The sequence below is a fragment of the Bison bison genome, unplaced genomic scaffold (genome assembly GCF_000754665.1).
Source record: "Bison bison bison isolate TAMUID 2011002044 unplaced genomic scaffold, Bison_UMD1.0 scf7180017856337, whole genome shotgun sequence".
NCBI lineage: Eukaryota > Metazoa > Chordata > Mammalia > Artiodactyla > Bovidae > Bison > Bison bison.
Window position 1 is genome coordinate 1063570 of NW_011486910.1, and position 21492 is coordinate 1085061.

The window sequence follows — 21492 nt, forward strand, 5'->3', positions numbered from 1 at the left end:
ACTCTCAAGAGTCTTCTCCAACACCACAGTTCAAAAGCATCAATTTTCGGTGCTCAGCTTTCTTCACAGTCCAACTCTCGCATCCATACATGACCACTGGAAAAACCATAGCCTTGACTAGATGGACCTTTGTTGAGATAAAATGTATTTGGAAAAATTTTTAGCATTGAAAAATTTTAAAACATTTTAAAATATATTATAGTAATTACTAGTGCTTTTTTTTTTTTTTTTTTTTTTTTGTCCAACAATTCCTTTTATTTTCCCTTCTGGACATGTGGTAAAATGATACTTGCTGGTTGTTTCATGGTTGAGTAGGGTCATGATCAGTTCTGGCCAGTGAGTTGAGAGCATAAGTGACCTGCACTACTTCTGGGCTGAGGATTAAACTGCTGACATGAACCCCACCCCCCACCCAAATATCTCTTTGTCCCCTCTGCCATCACATCCACTAATACTCCAGAGTGGATGCTTCACCAGCCTGGATTTGGAGCTAAGATGATGATGGTACTGAGAAGAGCCTAGGCAGGACTCATTATGAAAAATAAGCTTTCATTCTTTTAAGCCACTGAGACTTTGGGGCTCTTTGTTACAACAGCATGACCTAGCCTCTACCTTCTCTCTCTCTCTCTCACAAGTCTCATATATTTATTATGTATATTATATACTTATATTTAGATATATTCAAAAGATAAAGTCAGATTACTTGGGGGCAAGGCTTTATTTACCTAAGTGAAAAACTTAAGACTTTCTTTTTTTTTTACATAGGAAAAGACTAAAAGAATGTCATCCATTTCCATTGCTTGACTGGATGATTATTCTAGGGACTCTGATGGGCAGACAACTCCAGCATAGTGGAGGTGGGTAGCAGTGGGGAAGGGAAGCCAGATAAGGTCCTGATAGAAACCAGGACTCAGGTGGGAGAATTGACTTAAATTGAAGATTCATAAAGGTTGCACTAATAGATTGACATTGTATTGCTAAATACTTTTCATAAATATAAAATTCATTCTATTTTTGCAGGTTAGGAGTGGGCAAGAGATAGAACCTACTAAATGTTAAACATGAGGCCAGGTCATTTGCATTTATTATATTACTAAATCTTCACATTAGCCTTATGAGATTGGTTTTGGCCTGATTTTCCATCAACACATGCTCATTTATGATTTTTCCATTGCTATTGTTTCTTCCTATTTTAGGATATTGTCTTCTCACTCCCAGAATTCTGTTACACTTGGACTATGCTGTGTATTCACTTACAGTGTGAACTTAGGAAGTGCAATGCTCAGAAAAAGAACCCTGGCCTTATCTTTGGGGAACCTTTATCTCTGCCCTGGGTCTGCCATTAATTCTCTGAGTGTCCTGAGGAAATTCCTTGATCCTCTGGGTTTCAGTTTCCTAATTAGTAAAATGATGGTGATGAGCCATATTTCAAAGATGCCTCCTATCTCTAAATCTCTAGGAACTGTCATGATACATCTTTATCAAGTTCTCCATTCTAACATCAGAGCTTATAGACCAATCAGCTTGTAAACAGACCTGTTATCTTGAATCTCTAACTATTCCAATGGTGTTAAGAGCAGACAATGAAATCTGGGACAGGGAACCTTTTAAAGAGAAATTAAACAGGGCTAACCCCGCTGGTGGTCCATGGTGGTACCGTCTTGGATGCTAGGCTTCAGCATTATGTGAACCAAGAACTTCCAGATGTCCAAGCTGGGTTTAGAAAAGGAAGAGGAACTAGAGATCAAATTGCTAAAATTCACTGGATTATACAGAAAGCAAGGGAATTTCAGAAAAAACATCTATCTCTGTTTCATCAACTATGCTAAAGCCTTTAACTCTGTGGATCATGACAAACTGTGGAAAGCTCTTAGAGAGATGGGAATACCAGACCATCTTACCTGTCTCCTGAGAAACCTGTATGCGGGTCAAGAAGTTAGAACCCTGTATGGAACAACTGGTTCAAGATCAAAAAAGGAGTATGACAGGGCTGTCTGTTGTTACCCTGTTTGTTTAACCTATATGCTGAGCACATCATGAGAAATGCCAGACTGGATAAATTACAAGATGGAATCAAGATAGGCAGGAGAAACATCAACAATCTCAGATATGCAGATGATACCACTCTTATGGCAGAAAGTGAAGAGGAACTAAAGAGCCTCTTGATGAGGGTGAAGGAGAAGAGCGAAAGAGCTAGCTTAAGACTAAATATTAGGGAAAAACAAACAAACAAACTAAGATCATGGCATCCAGCCCCATTACTGCATGGCAAATAGAAGGGGAAAAAGTGGAAGTCGTGACAGATTTTCTCTTCTTGGGCTCCAAAATCACTGCAGACAGTGACTGAAGCCATGAAATCAGAAGATGATTGCTTTCTGACAGGAAAGCAATGACACACCTAGACAGTGTGTTGAAAAGCAGAGACACTGCTCTGCCGACAAAGGTCCTTATAGTCAAGGCTATGGTCTTCCCAGTGGTCATGTGCAGTTGTGAGAGCTGGACCATAAAGAAGGCAGAATGCCAAAGAATTGATGCCTTTGAACTGTGGTGTTGAATTCCTGAAAGTTCCTCGGGCAGCAAGGAGATCACACCAGTCGATCTTAAGGGAGTTCAACCCTGAATTTTCACTGGAAGGACTGATGTTGAAGCTGAAGCTCCAGTATCATGGTCATCTGATGTGAACAGATGACTCATTGGAAAAGTCCCTGATGCTGGGCAAGACTGAGGGCAGAAGGAGAAGAGGGCATTAGAGGATGAGATGGCTGGACTGCATTACTGATGCAATGAAATGAACTTGGGCCAACTCCGGGAGATGGTGGGGGACAGGGAGGCCTCGTGTGCTGCAGTCCATGGGGTCACAAAGAGTCGGACATGACTGGGCAACTGAGCACCACCAACAACAAAGGACCTAAATCTATCTTCTATTTGGGTCTTATCTGACTAGAGATTTCTACATATGACTGTAAATAGGCTTTGTAGCTTAGGGGTCAATGGCAAAGGTTATTTTCAAGAAAGAAACTTACCTTTTGATTCTATTACTCTGGTGGGTACAAGTCAAATAAACAAAGGGAACTCAATAAAGTAGCAAGATGGTCCTACCATTTCAGGAGAGCTCCCCCTAGAAAATCTCTGGCAAAGGATCTTGACTGTTGGCAACTGCAGAGGGACTTCAAGCCTTAAGAAGAGGTGGCTCAGCTGAGATTGGAGAAGAAATCCTGAAGAGACAGGATCCAATATCTTCAGCTCTTTCTGAAGTTTGTCTAATAAGCCAGAACTCAAAGGAAGAGACTTGAGTTCTCTTCTGACCAGGGCAAGAAGAAAAGTGTCTTCTTTTTTTGTTCCACTTGGTCTCTGGCCAATATCCTGAAACAACAACCACAACAAATTAACAGGGCTCTAAACCAAAGTGACTGAAGACCAACACAAGGAAGCAGAAGAGTACTTGAGTTGGTATTAGAGCCTCCACATTCAGGCCTTGTCCCGAATAGGAAGAATACTTACACTTGAAAGTAAGTTTTCAATATGGATGTATTCATTAGTTTGTAACGTCTCAAGATCTTTTCCTTCAGGTGAAGAAAAGAAGCAAATCATTTCAGAGTACATACTCTGACAGAAGGTTCTTTAAGGTATATCATTTGTCTTTTACAAAATATATATTTTTTATTATATGAGAATTTAGAATGATAAATCTTAAAGACCGGGATCTGGGAGGAGGAAGAGGGAAGGAAGATGTGATGGTCATGCAGAACATTTGAGGTTTGCCTGTGGGCCCCCAGGGAAGTTTCCTGGAAAGCTGATGAGACATATCAGGTGTGGTATCCACCAGTCTATCTTAGACCATGTTATTATCTGTTCCACATCAAAATACACAGTTGACAAATAATATCCCTTCATCTACAATAGAAAACAGCTCAACAGCTCCCACCTTGGGTTGGTCAGAGCTGCTCCTTGCCATCTGTTCTAAGGACCAGTCTCTAAAGTTTCTCCTGGGGAGGCCATGGATATAGGACAGGGACTGGTCTCCAGTTGGTTGAGAGATGCAGTAGACATTTGCCTGGTTGGAAACCTTAAAGAAGCAAAGATAAATGGATCAGAAGGGATGGGGAAGAGAAAGAGGGAAAAAAATGGAAAATATGAGTGAGCCAACTAATTCTTAAAACATGGTCCCATTCCAAAAGACTTCAAGCCCCGAGGTCATTGAGTCATTTAATCCCCCAAGAAGAGAGCTTATCTCAACATTAATTTCAGCATTAGGCAGTTAACACAAGTTTGATAAATAAATGGGCAGTTAGACACGTTTTCTTTTGTGCATGATAAAAGGTGTTTGTGACAAAGGAAAAGTAAGCCTGTAAACACATCTTTCATATGCAAACCAATCAACCTAAATCTATGTCTCTAACCACCTCCCTTATCTAACTCACATACCAACTCAATATTTCCCCTGTCCCAGATGAACCTAGGTCCACATATCAGACTGGGGATAGCCCCTCTACCCAAAGCCCACTCACTGGAGTTGTTCAAGCCAGCCAGTTCTAATCTGCTAACCCTGCCCGCATTGCCTTTCCCATGGAAACCCCAATAAAGGCCGTGGCCTGTGCTTTTCCCTTACTCTTCTGCCTCCTGATCTTGGTGCTTCCACATGCGGCCCTGCACAGTGTGGCACACCCGCTTCCCCTGGGAAATCTAAGTCACAAGTTCTTCCAAAGGCAGTTGTCTCTTTATCTGTCACCTCACCATACCTGATTCAAAGGAAATCCTGGGTACAAATTTAACCACATGGCCATATTTAATATCAGGTCATTGAAAGGGGGCATTATGAGAGGGATTCACTAAAAACTGAATGTCCATACTCATTTGATAGTTTATATTGAATAACCTATCAGTATAAATAGCAACCTGAAGGGTTTATAGTTATTAAACATTTTAAAGAAAAATCAAAGTCTCTCTAGAGTGGGCTGAGTGAGCAGGAGTGGCAGAGTTCTAGAACAGGCAGTTGTGGAGGAAAAGCAAGACAAAACAAGCAAAATGGCTTTGAAAGGAACGTACTACCAATCAACTGTGATAATTATTAAAATTAAAGCACTAACACTTTCATTCTCATGCTGCCAGATGCAAAAAGCACACTTTAATTTTATTTTTGAAACTGTGCTACTGAGTTTGCCGCTAGTCACAGATTCTTTTTTATTTTCTGAGAGAAAGCAGAGCTGATACTTCTGAGAAACAGTGTAAACAGCATATATGTATTTTTAAAAATGTATAAGGAGAGAATTTAAGACACAAAAGATCCTAGGGCTGGCAGTGAGAAGAGCCAGGCTCTGTCTGTGAGATCTTGAAACATCATTTAAGCTCTCTGGGTCTCTTGTTATTCATTTGTGAAATGAGAGTTTGTATTTGCTGATTTATAAGATATCTTCCTATTGCTTCTCTTAACATTTTCAGCTTTACTTACCTCTTCCTAGGGTTATCTTCGAGTTTACCTGTAATTTAGAACAGAGTTTCACACTTGCCAGTCCTTAACCCACGTTTACTTTTCTTTTAGAGCAAATTCAGCCAGTCCAGACTGCCTGCTACATCCCAGACAGGAAAGCTTATTTTCATCTATATGTGAAGAACAGGAATCTAGAAGGAGCTCTGATTGGTTTACTTCTTTCACTGTGGCAGGATTCCACTTACCACTTAGTCAAGGTGGTAATGAGTGTCTCTGTACCAGGCAGCCATGGCTGCCATCTGGCCAGCCAGGATCCTACACTCGGCAGACAGAACCAATTAGTCAGGCCCCACACTTCCCACGAGGTCTTGCTGTGTTTGATGGGTGGGTGTTAGCCCTGCTGAGCCTCCCATAAGAAACCCCTTGAATCCTGGGAGGGGAGGGACAAATTGTCTCCCTCTGGCACTGCAGAGCTAGTAAAGAATCCAGACCGTGGAGGTCCAAGAACAACTTACCTAGTGAACACTCTGCCTGTCACAGTGGCTAATGCAGACCCTGTATCCCAGATGGGTAGAGAGAGGGTCAAACAAACTTTCATTTATAAAAGAAAAACTAGAAATGACTTAAATGCCCATCAATAGGGATTAAATGAGACGTGTTATATCCATATAAACGAATGAATATAGTTTGGGGATTAAGGCCCTAGAATCTGGACCTCAACTGTGGCTCTGCCACTTCTCAGCCTTATGACCTGGGCAAAGCACTTGATGTCTTTGTTTTTCAGTTCCTTCTTCTATGATCTGAAGATAATAAAAGTTCCTACCTCACTGAGTGCTTGGGAGTAGTAGGTTAGTTAATATATGTAAAGAGCTTAGAATAGTGCCTCTGGGTGTGAGTCACTCAGCCGTGTCCAACTCTTTGTGACCCCATGGACCGGAGCCCACTCCTCTGTCCATGGAATTCTCCAAGCAAGAATACTGGAGTGGGTTGCCATTCCCTTCTCCAGGGGATCTTCCCGACCCAGGAATTGAACTGGGATCTTCTGTACCGAGGGCAGACTCCTTACTGTCTGAGCCGCCAGGGAAGCTAGAATAGTGCCTGGCACGTAGCAAATTCTAAGTGTTAGTTCTGGGTATGACTCTCACAGGGACATTAAACATAATGCTTAGGATGAATTTTTTGAAGCTGTGGGAGAATTCTGGATATGAAGTGAATAGACCAGGATGACAAAGAACATATATGTGATGATTCGTATTTGGTATCTATGCATGAAAAAAAGATGAGAAAGAAATAAACTATTATTTTTCTTTGCATTTTATTTTTTCTTATTTATATTCTTCCATTTTCCAAAATTTCTACGTGAGTATATAATATGGTACAGTTAGAAGGATCAATAAAAATTTTAGGAGAAAAATGAGAAGTCCCCAGTGTTTGAGACCTTGCAGAACATGGTCTGAGGTCCATTGGTGAACTGGTAGCCACTCCATATTGTAATTTTTGCAGAGTTCTAATGAATTCTCATGACTGAAAATTAGTGAGCATCTGAGTGATTTAGAAAGGGCTATTAAAATTATAAACTAAAGATAGTTATGTTAGAGTTTACTGCAGACTCTAATTCAGTATTCTACTAAAATATCCGACTGTCACTTCATTCTTGGCGGTGCTACAAAACTCCTCCTCTATATATTTGTTTAATTGCAATTTCAGCAATTTTTTGAAATGGTACTTTGTTACCAATGAATCATTAGTTGGTCTTAATTGGGTCCAATTTTCTATTGCTGCTACTCTTGCTTTTTAATTACAAATTAATAATCATTTAGATTCAGCATTATCAAGTTAATCTGTTGTGGATTGTTTGGTTGATTCTTAGCAGAGGGCAGTGATAATGTATTAATATTTCTATCAAGATAGTTTAGGGCTGATAATTTTTTGATATCTAAACATGATTTCATTGGGTTTTGAAAATAAATTATCTTTTCCTATAACATTAAAGCAGACAAACCCTCCTCCTCTAACACACCCCAAATTTGCACAAGTGATGATGCATCACTGTATAACTATCATTTAGTCACAGAGTAGGTTGACCAATTCAGTTAGCAGTCAGTGAAGATGCAATATACAGAATGACCTCAAAATTCATTTTCAGATTTAAAAAATGATTTTGATTCTATTTGATGCAAAATGTATTAATTACCATTAGGACAAGCATGTGTTGATGTGAGTCTATGTTTCCAACCCAACTGAATTTCCTAGCCAATTACCAAGAAAAGTTTAAGAATTCGTTACTCACTTTGCCATCCAGAAATCTACAACTGAGCGCTCCTGTTAGGAGCTTCCCATTGTCCTCTGGTTTCTGGTTGTTCTCTTGGTGCTTGCTCTCTTTCACATCATCTGGGTCATGATTGATTTGATGATCTGTGGGATCAGTCAGAGCTGGTGGGTCTCCACCGATGGGCTTTGCATCACCAGTCACTGATTTCTGGAGCACTGTTTGAGTTTCTGCCTTCAAGTTCTGGTTCTCCTTGCTGCAAAGAAACAAGTTTTTACTTTGTTACTCAGGGCACACTCCACCTGCACTAAGCTGGCATAAGAAAAGGCAGGTGTTAGTCTGGTGGTGGGAATATTGGTAATTTAGCATGACTGAATGAAGAAGTAAACGTTAGTTATTTGTCTAGGGATCATTTACCATAGAGAAACCATGTTATTTTCTCAGGCTTTACCTCCCTTATAATCTACCCATCTGCTCTAAAACCCTTACTGTAAGAAACAGCAGTTTCAAAGATGAACCCTAAAGGTTATTACTTATCTTTCTTCCTTAAAAGTCTAACAGGTATTTTCAGTGTTTACAACTAGAAAAAGAAGAAAGTCAAGGCATTTTTCCAGCTCCAGTTCTGCTCTGTGTCTCTCCTTAATTGTCTCGCCAGAAGGCTTCTTTTTCTCTCAGTAGTCCTCCATTTAATTTTAATATTAAATAGAGGGGGAAAAATTGTAGGAATGACTCAAAGAAATTTATATAAAAACAAAAATCTACAAATTATGCAACTTTGTTTAGTAACTAAAAGACATAAGTCACAATTACATGGTATTATTTTAAATATAGAAAACTTCTTCAGAAATAAAGAATACAAATGCTCATGGTCACATAAATAAATAGAATTCTTACAGTGGGTGACTGGACTAAATATATTAAAGAGTCAGGAAGCTAAAATTTTTGACCTAGTAAATCAATTTTTAAGAATTTATATTAAGTAAAAAATGTGGAAAAAGAAAAATTTTAAACTTTATTAATAGATGGATGTGTTGAGTGTTTCATTCTATGTTTGTATGAGATAATGCATGGTGCTATTAAAATAGTTACAAATAATTTTAATGAAAAAATATCTTGTTATACAAATAAATGAAAAAGATAATTATCTCAACTATATAAACTCATGTATAAATACATGTGTCTTTGTGTGAGAGTGCATAATATATGTAGAAGGAAATATGTCAGAAGTAAACAGTAAGAACCTCCTAACAGAAGCCAGGATATTACATTATACTACAGGCAGTGTACTGTTGTTAGTCATTCAGTCATGTTCAACTCTTTGTGACCCAGACTATAGCCCACCAGGCTCCTCGGTCCATGGAGTTCTCCAGGCAAGAACACTGGAATAGGTAGTCATTCCCTTCTCCAGGGGATTTTCTTGACCCAGGGGTTGAACCAGCATCTCCTGCATTGGAAGGTGGATTCTTTACCACTGAGCTACTTGGGAAGCCCACATTATACTATATTATATACTATACTATATACCATATTATACTATATAATAAAACTATTATTCTAAATTTCTAACATGAAGAAATATTATTTTATTATCAATAAAAATAATTTTAAAAAATAGCTATGCATTATGCCTAGAAGGTTGTATAAATTTTAGCTGTTATTATTGATGCAGTGGAAAGGACCCATGTTAAAGTGTGTCATGTAATCTGAGCATAAAACAATGGCTACAACACTTGTTGATTTGAATAAGGCCAAGATTGACATATGTATGTTTTTTACATTAATTCTCTTAAGTCATGGCAGCATGAGAAGCAAAGAAGGCTTAGGAAAGAGCTGAGAGGAACACCTACATTTACAGAGCGAAGAGCCCTAAAAGGAGACTTGGAAGAAATTCTAAGTAAGGTAGAAGAAAAACCAGAAGAGTGTGATCTTAGCAATAAAGTGAAGAGAATGTTGCCAGAGAGATGGCATAATCAACACCTCACATGCTGTTGAGAAAAGTGAGTTCTGAAAAGTGTCCATTGAGTTAAACCAAAAGGACGTCATCAGGAAACCTGACATGAGGAATTTCCCTGAGGTAATAGAGGTAGACGCTAGACTGAAGGGGGTTGACAAAAGAGGAGGGATCAGAAACCAAAGGTAGGAAGTATAAAGACCTCTGTGAAGAATTTTGGCTTCAGGAGAGGAGAGAAATGGGGTGACTGGAGTACAATGTTGGTTTCAGATAGGGCTTTGTTATCGTCATATTTATCTTCAAAATATACAAATAGCTCATACAACTCAACAAAAAAAAATAAATAAGCCAATCAAAAAATGGGTAGAAGACCTTAATAGACATTCCTCCAAAGAAGACATATGATAGTCAATAGGCACATGAAAAGATGCTCAACATTGCTCTTTATTAGAGAAATGCAAATCAAAACTACAAGGAGATACCACCTCACACCCATGAGAATGGTCATCATTAAATAAATCTCAAATAACAAATGCTGGAGAGGGTGTGTAGAAAAAGGAAACTTCTTACGCTGCTTGTGGGGATGCAAACTGGTACAGTCACTATGGAAAACATTGTGGAGGCTTCCTAAAAAACTAAAAATAGAGTTACCATATGACTGAGCAATTCTACTCCCAGGCATGTACCTGGAGAGAACTGTAATTTAAGAATATACATGCACACCTATGTTTATAGCAGCAGTATTCGTAATAGCCAAAACATGGAAACAAACTAGATGTCCATTGACAGAGGAATGGATAAAGATGTGGTAATATACATATACTATGGAATACTACTCAGACTTAAGAAAGAGTAAAATAATGCCATTTGCAACACATGGATATAAGTAGAAATTATCATAAGTGAAGTAAGTCAGGCAGAGAAAAACAAATACCATATTATATCACTTATATGTGGAATCTAAAATATGGCACAAATGAGCTTATCTACAAAACAGAAATAAACATAGAGGTCAGACTTATGGCTACTAGTGGGGAGGGGGTAAAGAAGGGAAGGACTGGGAGTGTTGGATTAGCAGATATAAACTATTATATATAGAAAGAATAAGCAACAAGAGCCTACAATATAGCACAGAGAACTGTATTTAACATCCTGCGATAAACCATTATGGAAAAGAACAGAAAAGAATGGAAAAGACATTAAAAACATGTCTATATTATATAGCTGAGTCATTCTCTAGACAGCAGAGATTGGAGCAACATTATAAATCAACTATACTCCAATAAAAAATAAAATTAAATAAAAGAAACTAAAGACAGTAGGGACTTTAACACATTTAAATGAAGAGCCAACTGACCAAGGAAAAGGAGAGGATATCATTGATGACGTAAGATGAACCCTGACAAAATGAGATGGAATGTCACTGAGAAGACAGAGACAGAAATGAAACCTCAGGGTCAGGTAGCAGGAAGATGGGTGAGGATGTAGGCAAATTTTAACATTTGGTGACAGGAGACTGGCCAAATTGCTGACAGCTTAAATTTTCTCTTTGACATACAAGGTTTCCTTACTACCTGTTGGGCCTCAAAAAAGGAAATGTTGGGGTAGCAGGTCTGAATTTAAGGGAATATGGCTTGAAATAGCTGCTATAAAGATAGCCGATCAGACAAAGAAGGAAGGTTGGCTGGACACAACCGAGTGGTCACTCGAAGGCTGGAGACCACGGATTTTGTGGCACCAGTTGGAGAGGATGCATGCTCTGCAGTCCTCGTGGAGATACAAGGCAGGCAGATAGTTTCATCCAGGACTTGTCAGATAGGATGTAGCTGGATGACAATAGAGTAAACTGGGAATGTTGGGGGAGTGTATATTTAATATATAGTTTTTCAATGAGAGAAGACATATAATATACAGTCCCTGATCTTAAGAAATTTAATTTCATTTGGCTATCCAAAAATATAGGAGTAATAAAGTTAACAACTGATATAAACATGTTTCTAGAAGTCAGGATAGTGGTTACCTTTGCAGGGAGGTATAAAGTCCAGAAGGGAACATCAGGGGTGTTTCTAGGAATGTGGTACCAATTCGTTTCTTGATCTGGATGTCTGTTGCAAGGGTATTTCATGTTTGTGAAAATTCAGTGAGTGAGTGGTATACTTACGATGTGTACTTTATGTATTATATAGGTATATTTCTACAAAGTGTTAAAAGAAATTGGCATAAGATTTACATAAATAATATGAAATATACCTAAGTGAAGTGAAGTAAAAGTCACTCAGTTGTGCCCAACTCTTTGCGACCCCATGGACTATACAGTCCATGGAATTCTCTAGGCTAGAATCCTGGAGTGGGAAGCCTTTCCCTTCTCCAGGGGATCTTCCCAACCCAGGGATCGAACCTAGGTCTCCCTCATTGCAGGCGGATTCTTAACCAGCTGAGCCACAGGGGAAGACCACAAGAAGTATACCTAATTGGTATATAAATAAATGTCAATAGAATGCTACAGAGAATCAGTGCTATTTGAAGTTCTTAAGAAAAATAAGTAATTATACTTTGCAGGGGTTTCAAAAATAATAGTATTACTGAGTAAGTATATGACAGCCACATTATAGCCATTTACAAACATTCATTTATTTAATCTTTAGATCAGCCCTATAGGTAGGTGCTCATATTATTCTCATTTTAGGATGAAAAATTTAGGTTCAGAGGGTTTATATCATTGTCTAATTCTACCTGGCTTTGCAAGGGTACAGCCAGGATTTAAATCTAAATCTTCCTGGTTGCATCTTGATTGTTCCAGGTGCCAGTAGAGTCAGGAAAAAAAGTCTGTGGAAATTAGGGAATATATGAGAAACAGAAATTAGAGAAGGCACCAAGCAGGAAGTGCAGGATTTAAAAGCAAAAATGGTAATGGGGCAAACAGTTAACTCTTCTGGATGAAGGCAAGGAGAGTTAAATCATTTTTGCTTTCATGACCTTTAAAATCCTTTTGTGGGCAGTCTTAGGATAAAATTGCCTGAGAACTATGAAATATAACTGCCTGTCTGTTAAAACAGCCATAGTGTATGTAAAATTAAAAATAATCTGTTAAATCTGTTTAAAGTAAAAGCTGCTTTAAAAAAACAACAACATGCATAACACTTTCAATTTATCATGAAAAAGACTCCCCAGCTGAGAAATGGCATGTGTCTGCTGTTAGCACAATTTGTCAACACACGTTGGTTGATATGTTGTTCACAAATCCACAGTTCTTTCTTCTAGGCTTGTGTGCTATCTACCTGCACTGTTGAAAATAGAAATTTGCCATTTCAGAAAAAGGGAAAAACAATGCCATCAATACTATCTTGGAAACAAGACACAGCTAGCTTCCTCATATGTACTTCTAACCTCAGCTGCTGCTCTCAGGGGTGCTGTGAAGAGTTTAGTGTCATCTGGGAACTACAGCAATTAGGGAGAATGACAGTATGGCTGGATGATAAATAAATGAGGACAAAATTGTCCAATTGTTCCCTTTCACGTTGGGCTCTTCCTACAAACCAGTCTTTTATTAGAGCTCAGAGTCTCAGGATTAGACTTTAGTGCTACCCTCTATTAGAGTTTAGACTCTCAGGATTAGAAAGAAACATGGCAAGGGTTATCTAGCAGCATCCTCTGCCCAAAGCAATGTACAGATCCCACACTGGCCCCACCTCCCCTGCAACCCCATCTCACCAGATCTCACATTTGATTTGGATTACACCCCTGCTGAGAACATCAAATCGCAAATGGAGGACCCAGGGGGCTCAGCAAAAAGGTCACCAGATGCCACGTTAAAGGTCTGCCAGCCTTGGCAGAGACTCAGTGCTGCCAGTTTCCAACTGAGTACCATCTAACAGGCCTCCAGCCCTCTGGAGGAGACAGCCCAGAGTGTGCCAACATAGTGAATGGGGATCTAATTTCAGTAAATGAAAGCATGTTCTTATTTGGAAGTAATAACAGATAATCGTCACAACCAGACTTTTCTCTTTTAAAAAGACAACAACAAAATAAAAAATAAAATGCGACGGGAGGGGAGTGCAGCTGAAAATCTCACTAAACTCCATGGGGAAGCTGAAATGTAAAGCTAGTGCTAACTTAGAAGATGTTGTTGTAATGGAGTGTGAGGGTTTTTTGACTCTTTAACGCCATGGAGTCATCCATATATTATCATCATTGATGTTTAGTCTTCAGAAAGATTTTTAAAGTACATTAATTCCCAACCTATGCCCAAATCCTTTCTTCATCATTTAATTATGCTAGCTAACATGCCCTAAATTCTTATTTCATGTGTCAACCACTGTGTATAAATTCATATACATTTTTCATGTTTTACTAATAATCTTGAAAGGCAGGTGTTATGATCGTCATTGCACAGATGTGAAAACAAAACACCAGAGAAGTTAAGTAAATTGCTCATTGATAAACTGATAATAGGTAGAGATCTAGAAATCAGACCTGGGTCTGCATGCCTCCAAAGTGTATACTCCTTCCTTCACATCTCTCCTCAATTTCACACCCATAATAAATAAACTGACTACTGCTAAACAACAGAATGTTGATTCTCTTTTAAAATGTTAATAAAAAACAGCACATATAAAAGTACCTAGTCCATCTTCCAACCTAAGCATCGAGTCCCTTTCAGAACACCTAAGTAGCCATCCTTCAGCTTTGATTTGTACCTTTCCAGGAACGAGAGGTTCATCACTCCCAAAGTTATTTATAAAGTATCCCATTCATAGCACTGAGCCACATTCTGACATCAATGAAAATAACTGAACTGTATTTTTCATGGCATTTACTCTATACTGATTTATGGAATAAAAATAGTGTCTCAAATTGGGGTCATTTTGGCTGCAAAATTAGTAGCCAGTTCAATCACCAATTATTCTTTGGTATGATTTACTTTTTTTTTTTTTTTACCTCTTTTTCTTTTCTTTTTTAAATCGAAGTATAATTGACTTACAATGTGATATTAGTTTCTGACATTGTGGATGCTCAGTTGACCAGTTGTGTCTGACTCTTTGTGACCCCATGGACGGTAGCCACCAGGCTCCTCTGTCCATGGAATTTTCCCAGCAAGAATATTGGAGTGGTTGCCATTTCCTCCTCCAGGGCATCTTCCTGACCCAGGGATCAAGCCAATGTCTCTTGCGTCTCCTGCATTGGCAGACAGACTCTTTACCACTGTAGTAATTTATTATCATTATAAAACTTACTCCATATACAACTATTATAAAATGTTGGCTATATGTCCTGTGCTGTACATTTTATACATACTTCATACCTATCCGTTTGTACCTCTTAGTGGCCTTTACCTATTTGCTCCTCCTCCAACCCTTCTGCCCTTCGGCAACCACTAGTGTGTTCTCTGTACCTGTGAGTCCTTTATGTCTTGCTATATTTGTTCATTTGTTTCACTCTTTAGATTCCACATATAAGTGAAAACATACAGTATTTGTTTTTCTTTGACTTATTTCACTAAGCATAATATCCTCCAGTTCTATCCATGCTGTCACAAATGGTAAAATTTCATTCTTTTCTGCAGCTAAGTAATATTCCATTGCCTATATACCACATCTTCTTTATCCATTCATCTGTTGATGGACACTTAAGTTGCTTTCATTTCTCAGTTAATGTAAACAATGCTACTATAAACATTGGAATACACATATATTTTCAAATAGTGTTTTCATTTTCTTTGGATAAATTAACTCATAGAGATGATATCCCAATATACCTACTCTTCTGAAACCTTCTTTTTACACTTAATCCAATTCTACAGCATTAGACATATTTATGCCATGAAGGTTTTCTTCTGTTTTGTTTTTTAGCTCTACATTACTACATTCTTTGGGTTGCAGTGAGAATCTAACCCACTCACTGTCTTTAGACTGTGTTGTCTTCACAGATCTCATAGTTAGGTGGAGAAAGCAGACATTTAAACAAAGTTATGATATAAAATGATAATTAAAAATATAGAGTATGTAAAAGAGATAATCACAGAGGGCTGTCAAACTGAATCTGCTTAAGAGGAATAGAAATGAATCCATGAAGGAAGTTATTTTTATGAGAGAAGCTGAAAGAAGGGCTTGTTCTTAGAGAAAAAGACAGTGATTGAACTTCAGACCACCTGTAGGGTGCTGGATAATAAGACAGAAACTTGGGTCACTCTGAACTTATTAAATCATAATTTCTGAAAGCTGGACAAGAAAATTCTTATCAAACATCACTGATGATTCTTATTTTTATTATATTTTATTTTTTACCTTTACAATATTGTATTCGTTTTGCATATATTTGAATCAGTTCTAATGAGGTGGATGAAACTGGAGCCTATTATACAGAGTGAAGTAAGCCAGAAAGAAAAACACCAATACAGTATACTAACGCATATATATGGAATTTAGAAAGATGGTAACAATAACCCTGTATATGAGATAGAAAACATCACTGATGATTTTTATGTACACTAAAGTTTGATAAACAATGGCATAGAAAATGAAAAAGGAAAGTCTTTTCCATAGTTGTGAAAAATATACACATAATTTCAGGCAATGTTTAAGGATGCCAGCTATATGTCCAAGAGACCTGGTTTTGAGTCCTAGCCCCAAACATAACTTGTGTGACTTCTGGTAAGTTATTTCACGTCTCTGATTTTCAGTTTCTCATCTGTGAGATTAGGAAAATGATACTTATTAAGATACGATGTATTGAATATTTAGCACTGAACCTAGTTCCCAGTTAGCCCAAGACAAATGGTAAGTTTTAGTCCTAAATCAAAGTGCTATCTCCTTTATCAACACCTTTCTAATTCCGGGTACAGAAGGGATGAACTTTCCTTTGGATCCCCAAACTTTTTTTGTTGATAGGTAAAACTAAAGTTCATAGGATCAACATTTCATAGTTCACAAGAACCGAGGAATACTACTTAAATGGATAAAAAGAGAGAGTTAATATAATCTCTCCAGCTGCCTTGTTTATTTACTAATAATTGTAAATACAAGTTATAGAAGTCACCTACCTTTAAAAACAGATTAATTTGTATTTAAAATCTCTGATAACACACAATTCTTTGGAATCATTTTCCTTAATTTTACAAAAACAAAAAAAACCCAATACCTACAACATTGTTCTATCAAAATGTCCTCAGGTGACTTATTCCTAGGAGCTGTGCAAACTGTGTTGTTTTAAAATCTTTGTGTTGACAGTTTCAACTGTTTGTTGTTGTTCAGTCGCTAAGTCATGCCTGACTCTTTGTGACGCCTTGGACTGCAGCATGTCAGGCTTCCCTGTCCTTCACTATCTCCCAGAGTTTCTCAGATTCATGTCCACTGAGTTGGAGATGCTATCTAACTATCTCATCCTCTGCCACCCTCTTCTCCAGAATCAGGGTCTTTTCCAATGAGTTGGTTCTTTGCATCAGGTGGCCAAAGTGTTGGAGCGTCAGTATTAGTCCTTCCAATGAACATTCAGGGTTGATTTCCTTTAGGATTGACTGGTTTGATCTCCTTGCTATCCAAGGGACTTTCAAGTGTCTTCACCACAATTTGAAGGCATCAGTTCTTCAGTGCTCAGCCTTCTCTATGGTCCTGTTCTTATATCCATACATGACTACTGGAAAAACCATAGCTTTGATTATACAGATCTTTGCTGGCAAAGGGATGTCTTTGCTCTTTAACATGCTGTCTATAGGCTTGAAATTTAAAGTCCTTTGCACTTGTATTCTTACATTTCTAAACAAGATGACTGTGAAACTGCCCGGCCTCTATATCAATTATCTCTGTGCTTTAAGGCACAGTTCTGAGGCAGGGCTTCTATCCACCCTCAGAGGATGAAGTGCAAACCATTCTCCTTTCTGCAAATACCTTCTGGAGACATCCACAGGGTCTATGGGAACGAGGAGCAATAATGATTAATATGTGATTTTGTTTAATTATGTTGAACTAAACAGGGGTATGTAAAAAGACCATGTATTTGAAAACTGCACTTTAGGAAAGGAGGGGAAGGTGAATAGGCAGAGCACCAGATTTTTAGGGCAATAGTACTCTGTATGATACTATAATGATGAACACATGTCATTATACATTTGTGCAAACCCATAGAATATACAACACCAAAAGTGAAATTTAAGGTAAGCCACGGAATTTTTGTGATTAAGATGTGGTAGTGTAGGTTCATGAATTGTAACAAATGCGCCACTCTGGTAAGGGATGTTGATAATGGGGAAAGCTACATGTGTGTGAGGGCAGGAGATATATGGGATATCTCTGCATCTTCCTTTCAATTTTGTCATGAACTTTAAACTGCTCTGGAAAATAAAGTTCAAAAAGAGTATTACATTAACACAAATCTGTGCTTTCTCAAAATTATAAGTAGTTACACTATACGCAGTAAGATATATATGTACACGTACACACACGAGCTTAAGTTTTGTTTTACTCTCAAACCAAACTGTGGTTATACAATTTTGTGATCTTTTAAAATCTGCTCCAGTTGACAATATCACATGGATACCTTATCCATCAATGTTTATATCTCCACAAGAACATTTGAAGTATCTAGATAGTTTTTCATTGTATGGATATACACGAGTTTATTTAACTCATCCTATATTATTTGAGAATGTTTACTGTTTCCAGGTTTTTACTAGTTTAAATATTGCTTATCTGCTGGACGTTTTCCTCTGCTCCTACTTTCTTGCCTCCTTTTCCACTCTGAGAAGCTGACTGCTATGGACTGATTAGCCGGTCAGCTCTCATGTCCTCTGATTCTGACTGGTTTGGCCCTGGCTCTCCTGAGAGAGATGGCTCTCCCTGTAAGAGTGCTTCAAACTACCTGTGTCTCTTGCTAGAAGGTCACTATTTTTCTCTAGCTCAAGAATGTTGTTCCCTCCTCATTAACATTCCCCTCTTTCCATCTTGGCTTCCTGGTGGCTCAGTGGCAAAGAATCTGCCTGCCAATGCAGGAGATGTGGGTTCCATCCTTGGGTCAGGAAGATTCCCTGAGGAGGAAATGGCAGTCTACCCCAGTATTCTTGCCTGGAAAATTCCATGGACAGAGGAGCGTAGTAGGCTATGGGGCTGCAAAAGTCTGACATAACTGAGAACACTTGCTTCCCATCTCTGCAGACCCATGGTTGTGACAACCTTGCAGCTGCTAGCCCATGATTCCTGTGCCCTGTCTTGCAACTCTCTTACTCTTGTAACCAAATCCTCCTTGAATTATCTTAATTTATATAATCTGTTTCCTACTGGACACAGACTAGTATATTCTTGTGTACACTTTTGATATCAAACCATTACATCCACTAATAATTGTTTCCACAGAATTGATTCTTAGAAGAAGACTTTATGCCACAGAAATACACTTTTAAAGCTTTTGATAAGTATACTTAAAAACCGAGCAGCATATGAGTACTCTTTTTCCTAAACCCTTGTCAACCCTGGATATTTCCATTATAAAGAGATCAGTTTGATTGGTAGAAAATAATATTTCATTGTTGTTTAAATTTCTTTTATTACCACTCAGGTTAATTCCCCACCCCAGTCCCTCAACCATACATATATCTAATGTTCTTTCTTTTCTTCTTTTATGACTTGCCAATTTTTTAAACTGGGCAGCTCATATTTTTCCTATTGATTTGTAAGAGCTCTTTATACATAAGAGGAATAATTTTTTCCTGTCATATATATTTTAAATAGCATTTTGTTTTTGCCTTTTACTACTTATCATATTTTTGGAAATGTAGAATTTTAAATGGTGAAGTACCAACCTTTACTGCACAGTCTCAAGATTTAAGATCAATGGCCACCTATTTTTTATAACATTGATATGACATTCACTCACACAAAGCCATATACTCTTATTTAAAGATCTATGCCTATGTTTTGGGCTGGAGGCATATGTCCAAAACAATATCTCATGCTTCTTTATACTTCTCATAGTGCTAGAATAATGATAATAACTTAAAACCTATTGTAGGAGATTAATTTAAAAAAAAACACAGCGGAAAGGTCATAGGAGAAGTATGATTTTAGCATATTATTTTATTTCTTTGAACTTGTGAAAATAAAAGCAATAGTTTGTTCTCTGATATTGTTCTGTTTTAGGGAGAGACTGAGTTCATGGAGAGTAAGGTAATATGTAGATTATATAGAATGAAATGCAATAAACAAAGATAAGATATTACAAGTAGTTATTACTTTTTACAAATAGGATGAGTAGGTATGTGAATTTTTAAATCACAAAGTTTATCCAGGTTTTATATAGGGAATATAATTGATTATTGCTACTGTTAGGTAGTTAGAATAGGAAACAGGAGTCCAAAATGGCAGTGGCTAAAAGACGAGGAAGGGAAAAGCCAGTGAAAATAGAACAAAGGAAGGTCCGAGGACCGGAGTGAGGACCTCAGGTAGAACAAACAGCACTCCTGGCTAGCCCAATTTACATAGGGCAGGGCCGGGGGGAGGAAAAGACATATAAAACGAGGAGCCAAAGGGCCAGGTTTCTCTCTCTCTTCTGCGTGCTCGCACGCTCCCCCACTTTCTTCTCTTCGCATCTTTGGGTTGGCATGCCCTCACACCTCGAGGATGGATTTTCCTTCTATTTTCTAAATAAAATAGAGCTGTAACATGGAGCTGTAACACTGATCTGTCTAAAAGCTATAACACAGTCTGTTCGATACCTGAGAGCTATAACACGGTCTGTCCAAGACCCAAGAGCTGTGGTGTGCCGAGGGCTTTAATGTCCATCACTTCAAATCTTTGTTATGATGAGAATACACTCGCCTGACACTACCATTTCCTGCCTGGATTACCATAATGACTCCCTAAGTGGTCTCTCTCATTTTAATATTCCTGTCTCTTCTAGTTTATCCTCCACATAGCAGCCAGAACCATTATTTAGAAAGTGTAAATTTGATTGTGTCCTCCACTGCTCTCAATTTTCCATGTCTTCCCATTGTACACAGAACAAATCCAGTTTCTAACGTGGACCACGTGGCCCATGATCTGAGTCCTGCAGGCCTCCCTGACCTCATTTCCTCCCCTTCTTCACTACCTCCACCCGCACTGACTTCCTTGCTCCTCTTTAAGCATGCCAAAAGGCTTTTCATTGCCTGTCCCTGCTGCCCAGAATGATGTCTTCAGCTATTTGCTGAAGTAGAACTGTGCAGAACTGTGTAGGCTAGCAGATAATGATGAACACCTGTGGTGTTGCTGGGTACAGACTGGATCTCGTGGGTGAAAAATCAGCAGCTATATGATTGCCCTGATCTCTGAGAGCTGTGTTCCTGGAAAGTGATGTGGTACTTTTTTTTGAGGCAGGCAAAAGGTGGCCGTGTACCAAAAAAGATCTACTTGGGCTCCAGGTGCTCATCTTAGGTGCTATTTGTAGCAGTTGTTGGGAAAGAGAAATGTCTGGAGAACCTGGGGCCCATGGGAAGCTGCAGCCTCTTCTTCTAGGGCAGGAGAAGGAAGAAGAAACTATGAGTTTTATGGAAGATTGAAATATGGAAAGCCTCATGCACTGGGACAAAGCTATGCCAGTCTTAGCCAGCTCACTGCTAGCTAACCATGGATAAATCTCATTGGATAATTCCCACTCATCTTTACATAGTCTTAGTTAAGTGTCACTTGCTTAGAGAGGCCTTCTGAGAGCACCCCTGTGACTTCATATACCCTCTGGGCCTACTGTATTTTCCCTCATTGCGCTATCTTCATTTGAATGCTTACTGTTATATGTTTGTTGTGTGTCTTCTGTCACTAGAACTTTGGGTACTCTGCTGGGTCCCCAAGGCTAGGCACTCAGCAGATACTCAATTAATAT

At 38.4% G+C, this 21492-nt stretch overlaps 1 protein-coding gene across 2 annotated transcripts in view; it reads right to left on the reverse strand.

Moving 5' to 3' along the window:
- Positions 1 to 21492, reverse strand: part of LOC105002614 (chromosome unknown open reading frame, human C1orf87) — an 83954-nt gene that overhangs the window by 53219 nt on the left and 9243 nt on the right. For both annotated transcript variants that reach the window (XM_010859335.1, XM_010859345.1), the window contains exons 3-5: positions 7719 to 7953; positions 3926 to 4066; positions 3100 to 3363 (exon numbers count right to left, since the gene is read on the reverse strand). In XM_010859335.1, the coding sequence (XP_010857637.1) occupies positions 3100 to 3363; positions 3926 to 4066; positions 7719 to 7953 (640 nt within the window). The remainder of the gene's footprint in view (positions 1 to 3099; positions 3364 to 3925; positions 4067 to 7718; positions 7954 to 21492) is intronic.